This window comes from Caretta caretta, chromosome 18 (genome assembly GCF_965140235.1).
Source record: "Caretta caretta isolate rCarCar2 chromosome 18, rCarCar1.hap1, whole genome shotgun sequence".
Taxonomy (NCBI): domain Eukaryota; kingdom Metazoa; phylum Chordata; order Testudines; family Cheloniidae; genus Caretta; species Caretta caretta.
The window spans coordinates 3,072,267-3,094,781 of NC_134223.1; the positions used below are offsets into that span (position 1 = coordinate 3,072,267).

Below are 22,515 nucleotides of genomic sequence, written 5' to 3' on the forward strand. Positions count from 1 at the left end.
GCTCTTGTCACAAACAGTTGGGTCTTTGCTCACCATATCACTGACCCTGTTGCTGCTGTGGGTGTTAAGGTTTTGCAGTGTCGTGTGAGTGCATAGTGGAAGTGTAAGGGAAAGTACTGTCAGTGACAGTATCATACAAGATGGGCAGGTGGTATGGAATGTTTGATAGTCATGCCCTAGCTTTGGATTTCTTTGGTTATTAAGGTTTTGGGTGAGTAGAACATTGTACAAAGCAAGTATAATGGTCCTCTAACAATGTATTTACCGAGTGATATCACTCACTGGTGAAAACGTAGGGTCTATGTGATACAGCAGAAACTTGGACTCCTGTGTGAAGAAGAGAAATGTATAGAGAAGAAAACAGGTCTTGTAAGTGTAAGCAGAGTCAGGATGAGCTCCACCCTGACACCTGGTGGTGAGGTGTGGCAAGTTGTGGAAAAGAACTTCAGGGGCCGATCTCATTTGCAGAGGCACACCCACCCCGCCTAGAATGAGGCCATAGCTGCCCAAATGGTCACTTTGGCTGCTGTGCGATCCCCAGTGTCTCTGTTATTGGGGCAGGAAGAATAAATTATTACCCTGATTATGGGAACTGTGCTTGGAACTGTAGTTGGCCTTTTGTTATGATGGAGGGACTCACCATCGACTAAGTAGCACTTGCTAGGCAAGGGTCATGGGTTTCAAAACTCTGTGAATTGAGAGAGACTGAGGACAAGTATTAATATTTGGTGGCATGGGCCCCTTGGTGAGGGCCTTTCATGCTAATTGCACTTCCTCCTTTCTCCACTGTGGAATATCAGAGCTAATTTTGGTTGTGTTAGGAGTCTAGTTACAGGCTGCTGAGCTCACTTTGGACTAATGGTGCACCAGCACTGAGGCTCCCCTACTACAAGCTGAATTCACCAAAGACCTGAACTGACTAAGAGCTGAAATCACTGAGTGTTGTGTTAAGTAGTGGGGGAGCCTGAAGATATATTGTGGAGCAATTTGTGGGATGGTGGGAGCTGCTTGTGGGACGTAGAGCAGAGCAGTGCGTGGATGGGCTGGTGGAGCCGTTTGTGGGATGGTGGGAGCTGCTTGTGGGATGCAGAGCTAGTGGAGCGGAGCCCTATGGAGCTGTGGGGCGGTCAGCTTCAGATCATGTAATGTGCCCCTTACCTCTCTTCCCACCCCTGCCCCGATCTCCACCCAGGTTGGGAGGTAAAGCTCTGTGGATAAACTTTCAAACTCTGGGGCTGCCCTGACCAGGGACAGAGACTTTTGGGTCATTGGACTTTTGGAACTTTGGGTGATTTGGGGTTGCTGGACTCAAGAACCAAAGGGAAAGGACACGACCCAATTTGCTTGGGGTGGGTTTTCGCTCATGGGTTGTGTTGTGAATCCTGTTGGTGGTGTTTCCCCAACATAATGCCACATTGTTTCTCTCTGTTACTAAAAGGCTTTTTGCCACACTCAGACTCTGTGCTTGCAAGAGAGGAAGTATTGCCTCTTGGAGGCGCCCAGCGGGGGTGGTATATATTTGTCCCAGGTCACTGGGTGGGGGCTCGAGCCAGTTTTGCATTGTGTTATAGGAATGGATCCCCTAGATATTGAACCCGGCCCTTGTTGCTGCCAACTCTGACGGGCAGAAAGGTTACATAAGAAAATCCCAATAAATGAATAATAGCTACGCTAGAGACTGAGGCAGGTACAAAAATCAATCAAAAGTTCTAAAGCGATAGAGTAAAACACAGTGATTCAGTTAGTGGTCTATTAAACTGCCCTTATAACCACAGGAATAAAGCTGTGGCATAGCTTATGTTATCCTCAGGATCCAGCTACTGCTGGCTTTGTGCTCAGTTATTGCTCCTAGGGGGCACCTCATTTAGTGTCTCTATCCACAGTGAACAGTTTCCTGTCCTTGAGGCAGTTTGCAATCCATTTCAACAGCTCTCTTCTAATAGGCTCAGTGTTTTTGTAGGGCAGATCGATTGTTTGTGTGCTGGGGTACCAACAGCTTTTATGAGAGACAACTATAGCATCGTGTTTCCACTGCTCTCATTAGGAGCACATCGCAGTTTGTCTAAAAAGTGAACATGAGAAGATGTGGAGGGGTCTAGCCTAAGAGCCTGCCTATGCATACCCAGTTCAACAATTTAACCATGCCAGTTGTGTAGCATCCCTCCTAGTCTGGGCTCGGTTATACTGGAACAAAAGTGCTTATACTGGCATAGCTTATTGCTGTTTGGGGAGGGAAATAAATTACACTTGTAGATGGCACCCTTATAGCAGTACAATTCATCCATACTAGGGCTTATACCTGTATAACTATACCAGTAAAAAGTCACGCTTCTAACCAAAATAGCTGTGTGTCTGGGTGAGTTATTTTCTTACAAGTCAGATTTCCTGGTTTCCACAGGGGCAAATTGCTTCCAAATTCCTGCTAAGCTCTACCTTGCTAATATTTAACTTGTCGTTCCTTCTATAACAGTTGATGGGTTCGGAGAGGCCTCCCCTCAGGAGCAGAAGTTTCCTTTGCCCCTCAAGTTTTTTGTCAAGGTCCCCCTTGCAGGCTTCTAGAGGGCCTGCTCCAGCCACCTGCCTTGGCAGATCATTCCTTTGCCTAATTGCCCTCTCTCTTGGGAGAGAGGGGGAATGCATTTCAAATGTATGCATGTAGTATTTCAAGTGATTACACCTTGTTCCACTATGTCAAACCCTGTAAATAATAGCTGTTGCTTTATATTTTTACTTTAGAAATGTACAGAACAGTAACTGTAAAATGCCAATCACATTGCTGATTACTAAAAAGAACAGGAGGACTTGTGGCACCTTAGAGACTAACCCGTTTATCTGAGCAGAAGCTTCCGTGAGCTACAGCTCCCTTTGTCGGACGCGCTGCTGATTACTGTTACATTATGTGTATTGTTGTTGCACTAGGTGCAGTACAAAGGTAAAGAAAACACAGTCCCTGCCCCAAAGAGTTTAAAATCTAAAAATAGTAACTGGGCACCAGTACATGAACTAAAAGGTATATTGTTAGTCTCTAAGGTGCCCCAAGTACTCCTGCTCTTTTTATAAAAGAGGAGGAGCCATTTCTCCACCCCAGGTTTGAAGGCTGCTATTTATGAGTAGTTGGATCTGGGCTACTCCAAATCGTACTGCTGGGGCTACTCTGCAGCTGGGCTATTAGAAGAATGCCTGTCTGATATACAAATACCGTAGGAACATAGGAATGGCCAGACTGGTTCAGGCCACTGGTCCCTCTAACCCAGTGTCTTGTCTGAGACAGTGACTACCACCAGTTGCTTCAGGGAAAGGTGCAAGTGAACCCCCATAATAGATGGGGTTCAGAAGGAGTGGGGAGAGATTGCACACCAAAGGGGGAGGTTATGTAGGGTGCAATGAAAGGGGAGATCATGCTGGTGGCCTGGACACTGCGCGATGACTAAGGAATGGGAGGTGGGGATGGGAGGGTAAGGAGGGAAGCAGAGACCTTGGGGGATGGAAGGACAGAAAAAAGGAAAGTGAAGGGCACAGAGACTCCCAACACCTCATTATTTCTGCACCTTCTCTCTCTCAGTAGCATTTCTCATCCATAAGCCCCCGTGGCCTCTCTGGCAGACTTGCCATGGTCTATTTGTCTAGCCAGTTCAGTGGCCATCTCCGCTGTGTGTGAGCTACCCCATAGTATTCCAAGGAGCTGGCTGGGGCAGTCACGGGGTCATTCCTTTTGGGATGTGGATTCATCCCCCTTCTCCTAGACAAACAAGCTTGGTTTCAGAAGCTTCCCTGAACTGAGAAGCTCTGTCTACACTGGTTTTAAGTCTGAAAAATGCCCCCCCCCCATACTAAAATTAGAGTAGTTCTGGCAGTGATAGCAGCGGGGGGGGGGGGGCCCTAGTGCGGACAAGATGCTGGCGTTCTTACCCAAGCAGGGTTAGACAGCTCAGTGCTGGAAACACTGTGGGCCACCTAGAGCACCCCATTATTGCCCCCAAAAGCAGACCTGTACCAGTGCCAGTGCAAAATATTTCAGCTGAAAGCCTGGCATAGACCCAGGGCCATGCCTTGGCTCCCTCTAAAGCTTAGCTGTAGATCATCCTTTGCTCAACCTAGAATTAGCACGGAGAGACCTTGTCCCAGACAGAAGTGTGAAGATCTCATATGGGATTAATATGTCCTTTCGTGGCTGAAGTGTCACTGTCTCTTTTGGTCCTAAATTTAAAGGTACACCCCTCCCCCCTATTTTCCACTAATACCCTCTGAACAATCATTTCTATTCTAGGTCAAATATGAATTCTTTGAAGATGAAGCTCAATCTAGCAGTTGGGTGTATGCAGTTTCTGGGTGGGGTGAGAGTTCATGTGATCATCCTGATTACAGAAACTGCTACTGGGGGAGGAAGAGTTTATAATTTCTTGGGAATCTGTAGCGTTAGCATTGTCATATTTCTTAGATGTGCATCTAGAACATGCGGCCAGGTGTATTTTAAACAGCAAAATAAATAAAAAAGCATTTTGCTGCACTTAGTGCAGAAAAATGGCAAGACAGCCACATTTGGCCGTAGTATATTCATTGTACAATCTGCAATTTAAAATCAAGGGAGGAGACAAACAGGAAACCGCAGGGTGTTTTCCATCGATGGGGTAGATAGACCAGGCAGCAGAATGTGGAGTGGAAACATGCAGTTGATTTGGCCTTCAGGCGTAGGATGAAATTGTTATACTGGATTGTATCCAGACTGAGTTTATGGAGCTCTGTGTCAAATGCCGCTTACCAAAAGAAAAATAATCAAACAAAATAGGAGGTTGCCTTAGCTTTTCCTGCTCCTTTACAGGAGGCCCTTGCTAAGACTCGCCTTCGAGAATTGTACCTCCCTGGGGTGAGACAAAGACCATTTAAAGAGATATGACCAGTGGAGCTGCATACATGACATACTGCAGATCTAAAGGCTTAGTGTGACAGTATGTAAGAGCCACAGCCACCCTCAATTCCTGTCCTACTGCCATGCTCTGAGTGTCTCACTCATTTTCTATCCTGAACTGGAAATAGGAAGCAAATTTTGAAGTGAGGATGAATAACAACCAGAACACAAATGGTAAATTCTCCATCCTATAGAGTCTTTAAATCCGGATGTTGGTGTTTGTTTATAAAGATCTGCGCAAGCCCACCCACACATTACTGGATTCAGTGCAAGAATCCCTGGGTGGAATTCTCTGGCCTGTCCTAGCAGATGGTGAGACTAGATTGTAGCTTCTGGCCAGGCACTCAAATGTATGAATTTTTCCCCCTCTGCTGCAAAGCCAAAGCAAACTGCCCTTTTTGAAGGCTTCCTTTCAATGGATTTTGTTTTTGATGCCAAACCTAGGCACAATGCAAAATAGAACTCAAAACAAGCAGTACACCTATACTTTTGTTTCTAGAGAGACTAATCTATTTCAAGAGTGAAGCTGAGTGCAGGCTGAGTTGAGCAAGTGAAACTTGTGGTCGGATTGCACTCTTAACTGGGTGGTCATAGGGGCACTGATGGAATTGCTTCACTCCAAATACCACAGCCAGAAGCTCCTTTTCCATTTGGGCATTACCCCTGTTCAATCTCTGAAGGTCTCTGCTGAGATAACTGACCAGCTGCTCCTGCAAAAGAAATACAGCCAATCCTTTCTCTGATGAATCCCATTGGAGAATCAGTGGCTCTCCTGATTGATAGTACTTCACAACAGAGGCATCTGTTATCATTTGTTTCAGTATGTCAAATGTTTGCTGTTGGGAACCTGCCTAGTCCCACTCAACATCCTGCTTTGAGAGTCAATGTATGGGTTCACTGGAGCCAGGTGTGAACAGAAAACCTATCATTCCTATGAAGAGCTGTATACTTTTTGATCCACTGAAGCTGGCATGTCTCTGACTGCTTTGATCTTGTTGGGATTTGTATTCAGTCCCGCCACGGTGAGCAAAGTCCAATGTATGTCACTGCATGCTGTTTGAGTTTTATGATCTTGTCCCTGCATTGCAGTAGAGAAGCTTGTAGCTTTCTGTCATGGTCTTTTTCAGCTTCTTTATCATTACTCCCTTTACCTAGAGTGAGGATATCTGCAATTATTTTCACCCCAAGCAGCCCTTCTAGCATTTGGGTGAGATAATCTAGTCTGACCTCCTGTATAACACAGGCCATAAAACTTCTCCAGAATTATTTCTAGGGCAGCTTTTAGAACAACATGCAATCTTGATTTTAAAATTGTCAGTGATGGAGGATCCACCACAATCATTGGTAAATTGTTCCAGTGGTTAATTACTCTCACCATTAAAAATGTACACCTTATTTCCCAGCTGAATTTCGTAGCTTCAGCTTCTAGCCACTGGATTATGTGATACCTTTCCCTACTAGACCGAAGAGCCCATTATTAAATATTTATGAACTTTAGTAATGTCACCTCTTTACCTTCTCCTTGGTAAGCTAAATAGATAGACCCAAAGAGCTTAAAGAGAAGGAGTACTAGTGGCACCTTAGAAACTAACTAATTTATTTGAGCATAAGCTTTCATGAGCTACAGCTCACTTCATCGGATGCATTCAGTGGAAAATACAATGAGGAGATTTATATACACACAGAACATGAAAAAATGGGTGTTTATCATGCACACTGTAAGGAGAGTGATCACTTAAGATGAGCTATTGCCAGCAGGAGAGCGGGGGGGGGGGGGGGAGCGGAGGAGAACCTTTTGTAGTGATAATCAAGGTGGGCCATTTCCAGCAGTTAACAAGAACGTCTGAGGAGCAGTGGGGAGTGGGGAAATAAACATGGGGAAATAGTTTTACTTTGTGTAATGACACATCCACTCCCAGTCTCTATTCAAGCCTAAGTTAATTGTATCCAGTTTGCAAATTAATTCCAATTCAGCAGTCTCTCATTGGAGTCTGTTTTTGAAGTCTTTTTGTTGTAATATTGTGGCCTTTAGGTCTGTAATTGAGTGACCAGAGAGATTGAAGTGTTCTCCAATTGGTTTATGAATGTTATAATTCTTAACATCTGATTTGTGTCCATTTATTCTTTTACATAGAGACTGTCCAGTTTGACCAATGTACATGGCAGAGGGGCATTGCTGGCACATGATGGCATATATCACATTGGTAGATGTGCAGGTGAACGAGCCTCTGATAGTGTGGCTGATGTGATTAGGCCCTATGATGGTGTCCCCTGAATAGATATGTGGACACAGTTGGCAACAAGCTTTGTTGCAAGCATAGGTTCCTGGGTTAGTGGTTCTGTTGTGTGGTTGCTAGTGAGTATTTGCTTCAGGTTGAGGGGCTGTCTGTAGGCAAGGACTGGCCTGTCTCCCAAGATCTGTGAGAGTGTTGGGTCGTCCTTCAGGATAGGTTGTAGATCCTTGATGATGCGTTGGAGAGGTTTTAGTTGGGGGCTGAAGGTGATGGCTAGTGGCGTTCCGTTATTATCTTTGTTGGGCCTGTCCTGTAGTAGGTGACTTCTGGGTACTCTTCTGGCTCTTTCAATTTGTTTCTTCACTTCAGCAGGTGGGTATTGTAGTTGTAAAAATGCTTGATAGAGATCTTGTAGGTGTTTGTCTCTGTCTGAGGGGTTGGAGGAAATGCGGTTGTATCGTAGAGCTTGGCTGTAGATGATGGATCGTGTGGTGTGGTCTGGGTGAAAGCTGGAGGCATGTAGGTAGGCATAGCAGTCAGTAGGTTTCTGGTATAGGGTGGTGTTTATGTGACTATCGCTTATTATCACTGTAGTGTCCAGGAAGTGGATCTCTTGCGTGGACTGGTCCAGGCTGAGGTTGATGGTGGTATGGAAATTGTTGAAATCATGGTGGAATTCCTCAAGGGCTTCTTTTCCATGGGTCCAGATGATGAAGATGTCATCAATATAGCGCAAGTAGAGTAGGGGCGTTAGGGGACGAGAGCTGAGGAGGCGTTGTTCTAAGTCAGCCATAAAAATGTTGGCATACTGTGGGGCCATGTGGATACCCACAGCAGTGCCGCTGATTTGAAGATATACATTGTCCCCAAATGTGAAATAGTTATGGGTAAAGACAAAGTCACAAAGTTCAGCCACCAGGTTTGCTGTGACATTATCAGGGATACTGTTCTTGACGGCTTGTAGTCCATCTTTGTGTGGAGTGTTGGTGTAGAGGGCTTCTACATCCATAGTGGCCAGGATGGTGTATTCAGGAAGATCACCGATGGACTGTAGTTGGGGGAGGGATAGCTCAGTGGTTTGAGCATTGGCCTGCTAAACCCAGCGTTGTGAGTTCAATCCTTGAGGAGTCCATTTAGGGATCTGGGGCAAAAATTGGGGATTGGTCCTGCTTTGAGCAGGGGGTTGGACTAGATGACCTCCTGAGGTCCCTTCCAACCCTGACATTCTAGGATTCCTCAGGAAGTCAGTGGTGTCTCGAAGATAGCTGGGAGTGCTGGTAGCATAGGGCCTGAGGAGGGAGTCTACATAGCCAGACAATCCTGCTGTCAGGGTGCCAATGCCTGAGATGATGGGGCATCCGGGATTTCCAGGTTTATGGATCTTGAGTAGCAGATAGAATGCCTCCAGTCGGGGTTCCAGCGGTGTGTCTGTACAGATTTGTTCTTGTGCTTTTTCAGGGAGTTTCTTGAGCAAATGCTGTAGTTTCTCTTGGTAACTCTCAGTGGGATCAGAGGGTAATAGCTTGTAGAAAGTGGTGTTGGAGAGCTGCCAAGCAGCTTCTTGTTCATAGTCCGACCTATTCATGATGATAACAGCACCTCCTTTGTCAGCCTTTTTGATTATGATGTCAGAGTTGTTTCTGAGGCTGTGGATGGCATTGTGTTCTGCACGGCTGAGGTTATGGGGCAAGTGATGCTGCTTTTCCACAATTTCAGCCCGTGCACGTCGGTGGAAGCACTCTATGTAGAAGTCCAGTCTGTTGTTTCGACCTTCAGGAGGAGTCCACCTAGAATCCTTGTTTTTGTAGTGTTGGTAGGAAGGTCTCTGTGGATTAGTATGTTGTTCAGAGGTGTGTTGGAAATATTCCTTGAGTCGGAGACGTCAAAAATAGAATTCTAGGTCACCACAGAACTGTATCATGTTCGTGCACAAGAACAAATCTGTACAGACACACCCCTGGAACCCCGACCGGAGGCATTCTGTCTGCTACCCAAGATCCATAAGCCTGGAAATCCTGGACGCCCCATTCTCTCAGGCATTGGCACCCTGACAGCAGGATTGTCTGGCTATGTAGACTCCCTCCTCAGGCCCTACACTACCAGCACTCCCAGTTATCTTCGAGACACCACTGACTACCTGAGGAAACTACAATCCATCGGAGATCTTCCTGAATACACCATCCTGGCCACTATGGATGTAGAAGCCCTCTACACCAACACTCCACACAAAGATGGACTACAAGCCATCAGGAACAGTATCCCCGATAATGTCACGGCAAACCTGGTGGCTGAACTTTGTGACTTTGCCCTCACCCATAACTATTTCACATTTGGGGACAATGTATAACTTCAGATCAGCGGCACTGCTATGGGTACCCGCATGGCCCCACAGTATGCCAACATTTTTATGGCTGACTTAGAACAACGCCTCCTCAGCTCTCGTCCCCTAATGCCCCTACTCTACTTGCGCTATATTGATGACATCTTCATCATCTGGACCCATGGAAAAGAAGCCCTTGAGGAATTCCACCATGATTTCAACAATTTCCATACCACCATCAACCTCAGCCTGAACCAGTCCACGCAAGAGATCCACTTCCTGGACACTACAGTGATAATAAGCGATAGTCACATAAACACCACCCTATACCAGAAACCTACTGACTGCTATGCCTACCTGCATGCCTCCAGCTTTCACCCAGACCACACCACACGATCCATCATCTACAGCCAAGCTCTACGATACAACCGCATTTCCTCCAACCCCTCAGACAGAGACAAACACCTACAAGATCTCTATCAAGCATTTTTACAACTACAATACCCACCTGCTGAAGTGAAGAAACAAATTGAAAGAGCCAGAAGAGTACCCAGAAGTCACCTACTACAGGACAGGCCTAACAAAATAAATAACAGAACGCCACTAGCCGTCACCTTCAGCCCCCAACTAAAACCCCTCCAACGCATTATTAAGGATCTGCAACCTATCCTGAAGGATGACCCAACACACTCACAAATCTTGGAAGACAGGCCAATCCTTGCCTACAGACAGCCCCCCAACCTGAAGCAAATACTCACCAACAACCACATACCACACAACAGAACCACTAACCCAGGAACTTATCCTTCCAACAAAGCCCGTTGCCAACTGTGCCCACATATGTATTCAGGGGACACCATCACAGAGCCTAATCACATCAGCCACACTGTCAGAGGCTCGTTCACCTGCACATCCACCAATGTGATATATGCCATCATGTGCCAGCAATGCCCCTCTGCCATGTACATTGGTCAAACTGGACAGTCTCTACGTAAAAGAATAAATGGAACAAATCAGATGTCAAGAATTATAACATTCATAAACCAGTTGGAGAACACTTCAATCTCTCTGGTCACGGAATTACAGACATGAAGGTCGCTATCTTACAACAGAAAAACTTCAGATCCAGACTCCAGCAAGAAACTGCTGAATTGGAATTCATTTGCAAATTGGATACTATTAATTTAGGCTTAAATAGAGACTGGGAGTGGCTAAGGCATTATGCTCAAGGTAGCCTATTTCCCCTTGTTTTTTCCTACCCCTCGCCCCCCCCCCCCCCAGACGTTCTGGTTAAACTTGGATTTATGCTGGAAGTGGCCCACCTTGATTATCATACACATTGTAAGGAGAGTGGTCACTTTGGATGAGCTATTACCAGCAGGAGAGTGAGTTTGTGTGTTTGCGTGGGGGGGTGGGTGAGAAAACCTGGATTTGTGCTGGAAATGGCCCAACTTGATTATCATACACATTGTAAGGAGAGTTATCACTTTAGATAAGCTATTACCAGCAGGAGAGTGGGATGGGAGGAGGTATTGTTTCATGGTCTCTGTGTATATAATGTCTTCTGCAGTTTCCACAGTATGCATCTGATGAAGTGAGCTGTAGCTCACGAAAGCTTATGCTCAAATAAATTGGTTAGTCTCTAAGGTGCCACAAGTACTCCTTTTCTTTTTGTGAATACAGACTAACACGGCTGTTACTCTGAAACCTGTAATTACAGACCAGTAAGTCTAATGTCAGTACCGGGCAAATTATTTGAAACAATAGTAAAGAATAAAATTGTCAGACACATAAATTGTTGCGCAAAAGTCAACACGGTTTCTGTAAAGGGAGATTGTGTTTTACTAATCTATTAGAGTTCTCTGAGCGGGTCAACAAACATGTGGACGAGGGGGATCCAGTGGACATAGTGTCCTTAGATTTCCAGAAAGCCTTTGACAAGGTCCCTCACCAAAGGCTCTTACGTAAATTAAGTTGTCATGGGATAAGAGGGAAGATCCTTTTATGGATTGAGAACTGGTTAAAAGACAGGGAACAAAGGGTGGGAATAAATGGTAAATTTTCAGAATGGAGAGGATAACTAGTGATGTTCCCCAAGGGTCAGTCCTAGGACCAATCCTATTCAACCTGTTCATAAATGATCTGGAGAAAGGGGTAAACAGCAAGGTGGCAAAGTTTGCAGATGATACTAAACTGCTCAAGATAGTTAAGACCAAAGAAGACTGTGAAGAACTTCAAAAACATATCTCAAAACTAAGTGATTGAGCAACAAAATGGCAAATGAAATTTAATGTGGATAAATGTAAACTAATGCACATTGGAAAAAATAACCCCAACTGTACATACAGTATGATGGGGGCTAATTTAGCTACAACTAATCAGGAGAAAGATCTTGGAGTCATCGTGGATAGTTCTTTGAAGACGTCCACGCAGTGTGCAGCGGCAGTCAAAAAAGCAAACGGGATGTTAGGAATCATTAAAAAAGGAGTAAGACAGAGAATATCTTATTGCCCTTATATAAATCCATGGTACGCCCACATCTTGAATAGTGTGTACAGATGTGGTCCCCTCGTCTCAAAAAAGATATACTGGCATTAGAAAAGGTTCGGAAAAGGGCAGCTAAAATGATTGGGGATTTGGAACGGGTCCCATATGAGGAGAGATTAAAGAGGCTAGGACTTTTCAGCTTGGAAAAGAGCAGACTTGGCCCTGGTCTACACTAGGACTTTAGGTCAAATTTAGCAGTATTAAATCGATATAAACCTGCACCCGTCCACACGATGAAGCCCTTTATTTCGACTTAAAGGGCTCTTAAAATTGATTTCCTTACTCCACCCCGACAAGTGGATTAGCGCTTAAATCGGCCTTGCTGGGTCGAATTTGGGGTACTGTGGACACAATGCGACGGTATTGGCCTCCGGGAGCTATCTCAGAGTGCTCCATTGTGACCGCTCTGGACAGCACTCTCAACTCAGATGCAGTGGCCAGGTAGACAGGAAAAGAACCACGAACTTTTGAAACTCATTTCTTGTTTGGCCAGCGTGGCAAGCTGCAGGTGACCATGCAGAGCTCATCAGCAGAGGTGACCATGACGGAGTCCCAGAATCGCAAAAGAGCTCCAGCATGGACTGAACGGGAGGTACGGGATCTGATCGCTGTATGGTGAAAGGAATCCGTGCTATCAGAACTCCGTTCCAGTTTTCGAAATGCCAAAACCTTTGTCAAAATCTCCCAGGGCATGAAGGACAGAGGCCATAACAGGGACTCGAAGCAGTGCTGCATGAAACTTAAGGAGCTGAGGCAAGCCTACCAGAAAACCAGAGAGACGAACGGCCGCTCCGGGTCAGAGCCCCAAACATGCCGCTTCTATGATGAACTGCATGCCATTTTAGGGGGTTCAGCCACCACTACCTCAGCCATGTTGTTTGACTCCTTCAATGGAGATGGAGGCAACATGGAAGCAGGTTTTGGGGACGAAGAAGATGATGATGATGAGGTTGTAGATAGCTCACAGCAAGCAAGCGGAGAAACCGGTTTTCCCGACAGCCAGGAACTGTTTCTCACCCTGGACCTGGAGCCAGTACCCCCCGAACCCACCCAAGGCTGCCTCCTGGACCCGGCAGGCGGAGAAGGGACCTCCGGTGAGTGTACCTTTTAAAATACTATGCATGGTTTAAAAGCAAGCATGTGAAAGGAAAGGAGTACTTGTGGCACCTTAGAGACTAACCAATTTATTTGAGCATTTGCCCTGGCGTTCGCGGCTCTCCTGGATGTACTCCCAAAGCCTTTGCAAAAGGTTTCTGGGGAGGGCAGCCTTATTGTGTCCTCCATGGTAGGACACTTTACCACTCCAGGCCAGTAACACGTACTCGGGAATCATTGTACAACAAAGCATTGCAGTGTATGTTTGATGGCGTTCAAACAACATCCGTTCATTATCTCTCTGTGCTCTCCTCAGGAGAGTGAGATATCATTCATGGTCACCAGGATGAAATAGGGTGCTTTTCTTCAGGGGACACTCAGAGGAGACCGTTCCTGCAGGGCTGTTTGCCTATGGCTGAACAGAAATGTTCCCCGCTGTTAGCTATGGGGAGGGGGGAGGGTTGAGGGGGTAGCCACGCGGTGGGGGGAGGCAAAATGCGACCTTGTAACGAAAGCACATGTGCTATGTATGTAATGTTAACAGCAAGGTTTACCCTGAAAGAGTGTAGCCACTGTTTTATAAAATGTGTCTTTTTAAATACCGCTGTCCTTTTTTTTTCTCCACCAGCTGCATGTGTTTCAATGTTCAGAGGATCTTCTCTTTCCCAGAGGCTAGTGAAGATTAGAAAGAAAAAAAAACGCACTCGTGATAAAATGTTCTCTGAGCTCATGCTGTCCTCCCACACTGACAGAGCACAGACGAATGCGTGGAGGCAAATAATGTCAGAGTGCAGGAAAGCACAAAATGACCGGGAGGAGAGGTGGCGGGCTGAAGAGAGTAAGTGGCGGGCTGAAGACAGGGCTGAAGCTGAAAGGTGGTGGCAGCGTGATGAGAGGAGGCAGGATTCAATGCTGAGGCTGCTGGAGGATCAAACCAGTATGCTCCAGTGTATGGGTGAGCTGCAGCAAAGGCAGCTGGAGTACAGACTGCCACTACAGTCCCTGTGTAACCAACCGCCCTCCTCCCCAAGTTCCATAGCCTCCTCACCCAGACGCCCAAGAACGCGGTGGGGGGGGCCTCCGGCCAACCAGCCACTCCACCACAGAGGATTGCCCAAAAACTAGAAGGCTGGCATTCAATAAATTTTAAAGGTTAAAGTGCTGTGTGGCATTTTCCTTCCCTCCTCCACCACCCCTCCTTGGCTACCTTGGTAGTCATCCCCCTATTTGTGTGATGAATGAATAAAGAATGCATGAATGTGAAGCAACAATGACTTTATTGCCTCTGCAAGCGGTGATCGAAGGGAGGAGGGGAGGGTGGTTGGCTTACAGGGAAATAGAGTGAACCAAGGGGCGGGGGGTTTCATCAAGGAGAAACAAACAGAACTTTCACACCGTAGCCTGGCCAGTCATGAAACTGGTTTTCAAAGCTTCTCTGATGTGTACCGCGCCCTCCTGTGCTCTTCTAACCGCCCTGGTGTCTGGCTGCGCGTAACCAGCAGCCAGGCGATTTGCCTCAACCTCCCACCCCGCCATAAACGTCTCCCCCTTACTCTCACAGATATTGTGGAGCGCACAGCAAGCAGTAATGACAGTGGGAATATTGGTTTCGCTGAGGTCTAAGCGAGTCAGTAAACTGCGGCAGCGCGCTTTTAAACTTCCAAATGCACATTCTACCACCATTCTGCACTTGCTCAGCCTGTAGTTGAACAGCTCCTGACTACTGTCCAGGCTGCCTGTGTACAGCTTCATGAGCCATAGCATTAAGGGGTAGGCTGGGTCCCCAAGGATAACTATCAGCATTTCAACATCCCCAACGGTTATTTTCTGGTCTGGGAATAAAGTCCCTTCCTGCAGCTTTTGAAGCAGACCAGAGTTCCTGAAGATGCGAGCGTCATGTACCTTTCCCGGCCATCTCACGTTGATGTTGGTGAAACATCCCTTGTGATCCACCAGAGCTCACAGCACTATTGAAAAGTACCCCTTGCGGTTTATGTACTCGCTGGCTTGGTGCTCCGGTGCCAAGACAGGAATATGGGTTCCGTCTATGGCCCCACCACAGTTAGGGAATCCCATTGCAGCAAAGCCATCCACTGTTACCTGCACATTTCCCAGGGTCACTACCCTTGATATCAGCAGATCTTTGATTGCGTGGGCTACTTGCATCACAGCAGCCCCCACAGTAGATTTGCCCACTCCAAATTGATTCCCAGCTGACCGGTAGCTGTCTGGCGTTGCAAGCTTCCACAGAGCTATCGCCACTCGCTTCTCAGCTGTGAGGGCTGCTCTCATCTTGGTATTCATGCGCTTCAGGGCAGGGGAAAGCAAGTCGCAAAGTTCCATGAAAGTGCCTTTACTCATGCAAAAGTTTCGCAGCCACTGGGAATCGTCCCAGAACTGCAACACTATGCGGTCCCACCAGTCTGTGCTTGTTTCCCGAGCCCAGAATCGGCGTTCCACAGCATGAACCTGCCCCATTAGCACCATGATGCATGCATTGGCAGGGCCCACGCTTTCAGAGAAATCTGTGTCCATGTCCTGATCACTCACGTGACCGCGCTGACGTCGCCTCCTCGCCCGGTATCGCTTTGCCAGGTTCTGGTGCTGCATATACTGCTGGATAATGCGTGTGGTGTTTAATGTGCTCCTAATTGCCAAAGTGAGCTGAGCGGCCTCCATGCTTGCCTTGGTATGGCGTCCGCACAGAAAAAAGGCGTGGAACGGTTGTCTGCCATTGCTCTGACGGAGGGAGGGGCAACTGATGACACGGCTTACAGGGTTGGCTTCAGGGAGCTAAAATCAACAAAGGGGGTGGCTTTACTTCAAGGAGTATTTCAGGCAGGACTTCACGGAGGGTTCCAATAAGAAATGGTGCACCTAAGCTATTGTTCTTATTGGAACAAGGAGGTTGGTCTGGCCTCTGATTGATACATGGCTAGATTTACCTCGCTGCACCTTCTCTGTGAGTGACTGCAGTGTGACCTAGAGGAATGAGTCCCCTAGACAGTGGGGGGTGGGGGAGGGGAAAGCAAATGAGTACAAAACAAATCTGGTCTATTTCTTGTTTTGATACACTCCATCTATCTTTTACATCTTTGGCTGGCAGCAGACGGTGCAGAAGGACTGCATGCCATCCACATCTCAGGGCTGCTCAGCAGAAGATGGTACAATACAACTGCTAGCCATCCTCATCTCTTGCCTGCCCGGCAGAAGATGATGCAATAGGACTGCTAGCAATCCATATCGCCTGCCTGCTCACCATAAGATGGTTCAATAGGACTGACTGCAGGACTAAAGAGAATGACTTGATCAAGTCACTCCAGATTTAGTCCCTGCGCCCATGTCTGTCCAGGCGCTCCTGATCGACCTCACACAGGTGACCAGGAGCACCTCGGACATGACGATGACGGCTACCAGTCCTATTGCACCATCTGTTGCCACAAGGCAATGGGTTGCTGCTACTGTGTAGCAATGCAGTACCACGTCTGCCAGCACCCAGGAGACATACGGTGACGGTTACCTGAGCGGGCTCCATGCTTGCCGTGGTATGGCGTCTGCACAGGTAACTCAGGAAAAAAGGCACGAAACAATTGTCTGCCCTTGCTTTCATGGAGGGAGGGAACGGGGGCCTGACGATATGTACCCAGAACCACCCACGACAATGTTTTAGCCCCATCAGGCATTGGGATCTCAACCCAGAATTCCAATGGGCAGTGGAGACTGCGGGAACTGTGGGATAGCTACCCACAGTGCAACACTCTGGAAGTTGACTCTAGCCTCGGTACTGTGGAAGCACTCTGCCGAGTTAATGCACTTAATGCACTTAGAGCATTTTCTGTGGGGACACACACACTCGAATATATAAAACCGATTTCTAAAAAACCGACTTCTATAAATTCAACCTAATTTCGTAGTGTAGACATACCCTAAGGGGGGATATGATAGAGGTATATAAAATCATGAGTGGTGTGGAGAAAAGGAATAAGGAAAAGTTATTTACTTGTTCCCATAATGTAACAACTAGGGACCACCAAATGAAATTAATGTGTAGCAGGTTTAAAACAAATAAAAGGAAGTTCTTCTTCACTCAGCACACAGTCAACCTGTGGAACTCCTTGCCTGAGGAGGTTGTGAAGACTAGGACTATAACAGGGTTTAAAAGAGAACTTGATAAATTCATGGAAGTTAAGCCCATTAATGGCTATTAGCCAGGATGAGTAAGGAATGGTGTCCCTAGCCTCTGTTTGTCAGAGGGTGGAGATGGATGGCAGGAGAGAGATCACTAGATCACTACCTGTTAGGTTCACTCCCTCTGGAACACCTGGCATTGGCCACTGTTGGTAGACAGGATACTGGGCTGGATGGACCTTTGGTCTGACCCAGTATGGCCATTCTTATGTTCTTCTGAGTCGCAGCACCACTCAGGCTTGGCTGGTCACCTCTCTGTCATCATGGGCTGGGGGCAGGCAATCAGGCAAAGCCACTCACTCAAACTTGGCCTGTGGTGTATGAATGTGGGGCGGGCAATGGGAGCGAGTGGAGCTGCTGAGCAGCTGGGATCAGGAGGAGCCATCCTAGCTCAGGAGAGGAGCAGAGCGCTGAGCTGAGGGGGCGCCGATGAGTGGCCAGGAAGGTCCTGGAGTGGGGAGCAAGTTGTTGGTGGCCTATGGGGTGAGTCAGGAATGTTGAGGGGCTGGGGACGAGCAGGGGATACTGGTGGTGGTGGGGTTGGGAGCTGGGATGTTGGGGGCTGTGGGCTCAGGGATTGGGGCTGTACGGTGAGTGGGCTGTATGTCAGCGTTGCTACGATGTGTATGGGGACTGTCAGGATACGTTGGGGCTGGTGGAGGGTTGTTGGGGTATCTGTGGGGTGCGAGGGGCATTCAGTGTGTGGGGCAAGGGCACTTTGCTGAGCAGCCTCAGTTAATGCTGTGCAGGGCTGGCAGCAGCTGGAGCAGAGCTAGTGTGGGGTTGCAGCACTGCTCAGGTTTGGGGCAGTCAGGCTAAATCTGAGTGATGGTGGGGGCCCCCAATTTCTGTATTGCACAGTGCCCCAAAACTCTTTAGTCCAGCCCTGAGCAGCAGCATATGTGCCGCGCGCACTGATGTGTGCCAGATCTCAGATCGTTTGAACCAGCATTTTTTTTATGTGATGTTTGGTTTATTGAATATTCAGGTGGAGCTGGTAACACCACCTGTTACTGAGGTTGCCTGACACTTCGCATTATGAGGCTGTATTTTCAGTTGCTTATAACTTTGCAAATGATCCATTTGGGCTAAAGTTTTCCATGCTTGGTGTCACCCTTGGGCAGAGCCTTTTAAAGGAAGTTTCCGCTAAAAGTGGCTGTTTCTGACAATGAGGTTAGGGAAAATACAGTGTTTACCTGTGTTAAAAATTCTTACAGCTGCTTTGCTGAGAAGCTATAACACCTCTGTGCTTTGGAACAGAGACTTACATTTGGCAGGGGGTCATCCAGGTGTCAGGGGCATGCCTTTTGCTGTCCCCATGAAAATTTGCCCAAATGTGGCCGAGGTATAAACCTCCAAAAAAATCTCAGTTTGCACACACACAGGTTGTTAGAGTTCAGCAGCTAACTTCTCTCAAGAGTTTGTCTGCAATGAGCATGCTCCATTCCCTCACATCTGCTGTGTGTCACCAGATTGTGCACGCATCATCCCTATAGAGAGACTGAGCATTATGCATCCTGGGGGTGCAGGGGCTGAGCAGGAATTTCCCTGCAGTTGTTCCTACTGACAGGTCAGGGTTGCTGGCATCCAGACAGCACAGAAGAAGGGAAAGAAGCAACCACACTGGAATGTAGAGGGGTGAGAAACTGGAGCCGGCAGGGAAGAGAATGTTGAAGGAACTGGAGCAGGGAGACAAATGCGAACAGGAGGTGGTGGATAGGAGCAGAGGGAGAGGGGGACAGGGCTTGGAGCTGATGGATAGGGCAGAGGGGGAGGAAGACAGAATTGGGACAGAGGTGGGCTAGGAACCCAGGGCTAGAAGGGTCCATAACCATTAGAGAACACTCCCCTACCAAACCTGGAATTGAGCCCAGGAGTCCTCATCTCTACGTTCCTCTGTGGTCAACAAATAGGCATGAAACTCAATGGCAAAGTATAACTCATCCTCCTCTAGTGACTGGTCTACATAGAGGATAATAGCCTGATTTCTTAGACTGTGTATTAGTTCGAGTGGTAGAGGTCTATGCTGTGGATCTAACATGCTGAACCATGTTGAGGACCCAAGCTGGGGGTCAATATGGCTCCACATGATGGAATTTTTATTTATTTAAATTTGGAAATTACATACATAAAACCTACATTAAAAGAAGACCTGAAGAAGAACTCTGTGTAAACTCAAGAAGTTTGTCCTGCTCACCAACAGAAGTTGGTCCAATGAAAGGTATTACCTCACCCACCTTGTCTCTGTACTTTCAAAGATCACTATTAAAGTTGCAAAATCAAGCTCTCAAGAGTTAGGATAAACCAGAATTAAGGTCGTCCTTGCAACCTTAATTTGTTTGTCGATTACATGATCACGTACTATTTTCCCCACAGGACCCCTGCCTCATTCAGTGCACTTGAGAACAATGGAAGCCGCTAGGAGCAAAGTACTTTTGAAAATCTAACCACACTTGTGAGTGCTGAACATGCTCAGCTCTGCATGTCAGCAGAGTGGGGGTTATTAGTACTTGAAGAGGTTAGGCACTCATTGGCGGTCATAGGCCGTGGGTGTCAGGCAGTTTTGAAAATCCAACCCCTAAGCATACACTAATGATTGCTCATTGCTCTCTGTGTTTCTTTCAGAAGCCCAGCTGAAGGAGGTAGAGGAAATGCTGGCACAGGAAGGCTTGTCCAAGATAGCTCACAGCAGTCCTAGTGAACAGATTGCTTATTTACTGGTAGAAAGAACTACGCTGTTGGAGAAACTAGAGATTGCAGATCAAAAGCTGGATTCACATAGCTACATAGACGGACTGTGTGCCGCACAACTTCAGGTATCAAACTCTTCAGTTGCTGATTATCCGATTAGCCCCTCCGAAGGGACAATTAAGGCTATTCTCAGGGTTGTTTTTTTTTAATTAAAAACATTTTTATCATATATAAGAAGCCCCTGTATTCTTAAAGCTGAAGTCTGTTTCCATACTAATTTTTACTTATCCATGTTTGTACTTGCGTTGCTCCAGAGTTCTGGAATTGAATAATTAACAGCATTATTTTTTCTATAAAAGGAGAGAGTGCTGAAGGCTTTGTTATGAAAAAGAAAACCTATAAGGCCCAGTTCGGAAGTCTTACTCAGGTAGTATTGGCTTCCCATTTACTCTGGTATTTCTGATGACTCCATGTGCAGGATTTCATGAGTCATACCTCCCTCAAAATTGTAAGATTAGCTTAAAAATCATGAGACTTTAAAAAGAATATACTGTGTTCTTTCTAGCTTTTGAGGAATTCTTCACAACCATGAAGGATAGAAACTTTATTTAAAAAAAAACCAAAACCCACAAAAGCTAAGAGTCTCCCAATCACATGACTGCAGGAACTGGGGCTTTAAGTAAAACACTATGTATCATGAGACGTCTAATATAACTCAGAGATCTGATAAACCTGTGCACAAATGAGGACTGAGTAAGGACTTCCAGACTGGGTCCATAAAGGTCTTGGAATGGCAAGACTAAGGCTCTGTGATAGAGCTCATTTCCAAAGTTCTTCAAAGAAACAGGAGATGCTTTAGAAGAAAAAACTCTCCTAGAAAAGTTGTCTGGCTATGTATTTTAGCCCCACAGGCCCTCATACGTTTAGGCTGCTTATTCCAAAGCATGGTTCATAACAAAACCAGCATACCAAAGAGTATTGTTAGTCTGATGTACCATTTCAGCCATTTCTAGGAGACTTGTTACAGGAGTGCTCTGTCTCTATATACAGGTAAATAGTTAGTGAACAGAAAAGGTGCCAGTACATAGTGCTCAAGAATATGGAGCATGGTTCCTGGGTTTTGTAGGACCAATAAAACTTCTTATTGTGTACTACAAAAGGTTTCTTCTGAGCACCTCCTTACAAGGCTGGCCTCATATATGCTTTTGGAGACCGGCTGCCCCTGGAAATTGGGTGCCCCTGTCCTGTCCTTTGCCTTTGAGCTCTGGAGGGAACTTGTCTTGGTCCCAGCTTCCCACGGTCCACAAAGATGTTGCCTGCTGCTGTTAGGGAACTTGTGATATGGAATAGCCATAACTATAAGAGCCTCCTTTTGGGTCCTGAGTGTTCTGTCACAGGCTGTGTTGTTTCAATAATTGTGCTATTATTAAATTTGACCATAATCCTGTCATATTTTCAGTCTATAAGTAGTAAAACGTAAAAGCGATAAAAATACACCTAATGCTTATGCAATCCAAAGTAGTCATTAGACAATTTCGTAAATACAACCCCAATCCTGAAAAGACTTAAGCACATGCATAGAGTGGAATATTCAAAACAGCTCAGCATTAGGCTTGAGAAAACCCCATCCCTAAGTCTTTTCAGGGTTAGAGCCTAAATCTTCAAGTCACAAAAGGCTCTGGTACCCCAAATAAAAACATCCAATGCCCACCTCACACACTATAAATAAATAGTCATTAATATTTTCAGATAAATACCAACCTGAGTTCACACTTAACAAATCCAGGTTATGGCTGATGTTTAGACACATAAGCCTCTTCCATTAGCATTAAGGGGGGAAGCTTCATTTATACAAAAGTTCTGGGTCATGAACCATTGCAGTCAGTGCTCTGCCAGCTGGTACAAATAATCACTACAAACTACAAAAACTACAAATCAATTATTCCCAATTAAAAATTCAGTTAGAAGCCCCAAGATATTTTAAAAAGAGCCAACTGAGCTATAATAACCTTCTAATAAAATACTGAGTTTAATTACAACTTGTTCTTGGTCAATTAGCAGGTATAATCAGATAAACTCTGCAAAGAGGGCAGCCCTAACTGAGGAGTCAGCACTGAACAAGCAAGTTAATCAAAGGGATGAAGAATGGAGAGAAAAGAATGTTAGAAAAGGATATTTTACACATATCTATGCAAAGTTTCCCATGCATCACTCAGGCAACAGCATTGTTGGTGTGCCCCAGGTGAGCAAAGGACAAGGGATCCTAGATCACAGAATATTGTCACTAGTATATTCTTTGGCCAAATGAAACAATCTCTTGTGAAAAAGAGCTACGGTAGCTAATGGCTAAAACTCCCACCAAGGATATACAACATATACAGTCCTCACTGACTCTGGTTAGTGAAGGACTGTACTTGAGTTTAGTCTGACACACTCCCTGTCTAACTCTAGTACAGACTTTCACACTTCTCATCCATTATAGTTATATGTGATGTCTGATAGGAATCTCTTAACTCTGGACAACTGAGTATGAC

At 46.2% G+C, this 22,515-nt stretch overlaps 1 protein-coding gene across 9 annotated transcripts in view; it reads left to right on the forward strand.

Annotated features, from left to right (window-relative positions):
- Positions 1-22,515, forward strand: part of CCDC30 (coiled-coil domain containing 30) — a 132,528-nt gene that overhangs the window by 23,147 nt on the left and 86,866 nt on the right. For 8 of the 9 annotated variants that reach the window (XR_007353275.2, XM_048824887.2, XM_048824879.2 and 5 more), the window contains one exon: positions 19,916-20,106. Coding sequence is in view for 8 of the 9 variants with exons in the window: in XM_048824879.2 (XP_048680836.2) it covers positions 19,916-20,106 (191 nt within the window). In the remaining variant the exon portion in view is untranslated. Of the gene's footprint in view, positions 1-19,915; positions 20,107-22,039; positions 22,224-22,515 lie in introns of those variants that run through there. The other variant, XM_048824888.2, reaches the window with a different exon arrangement.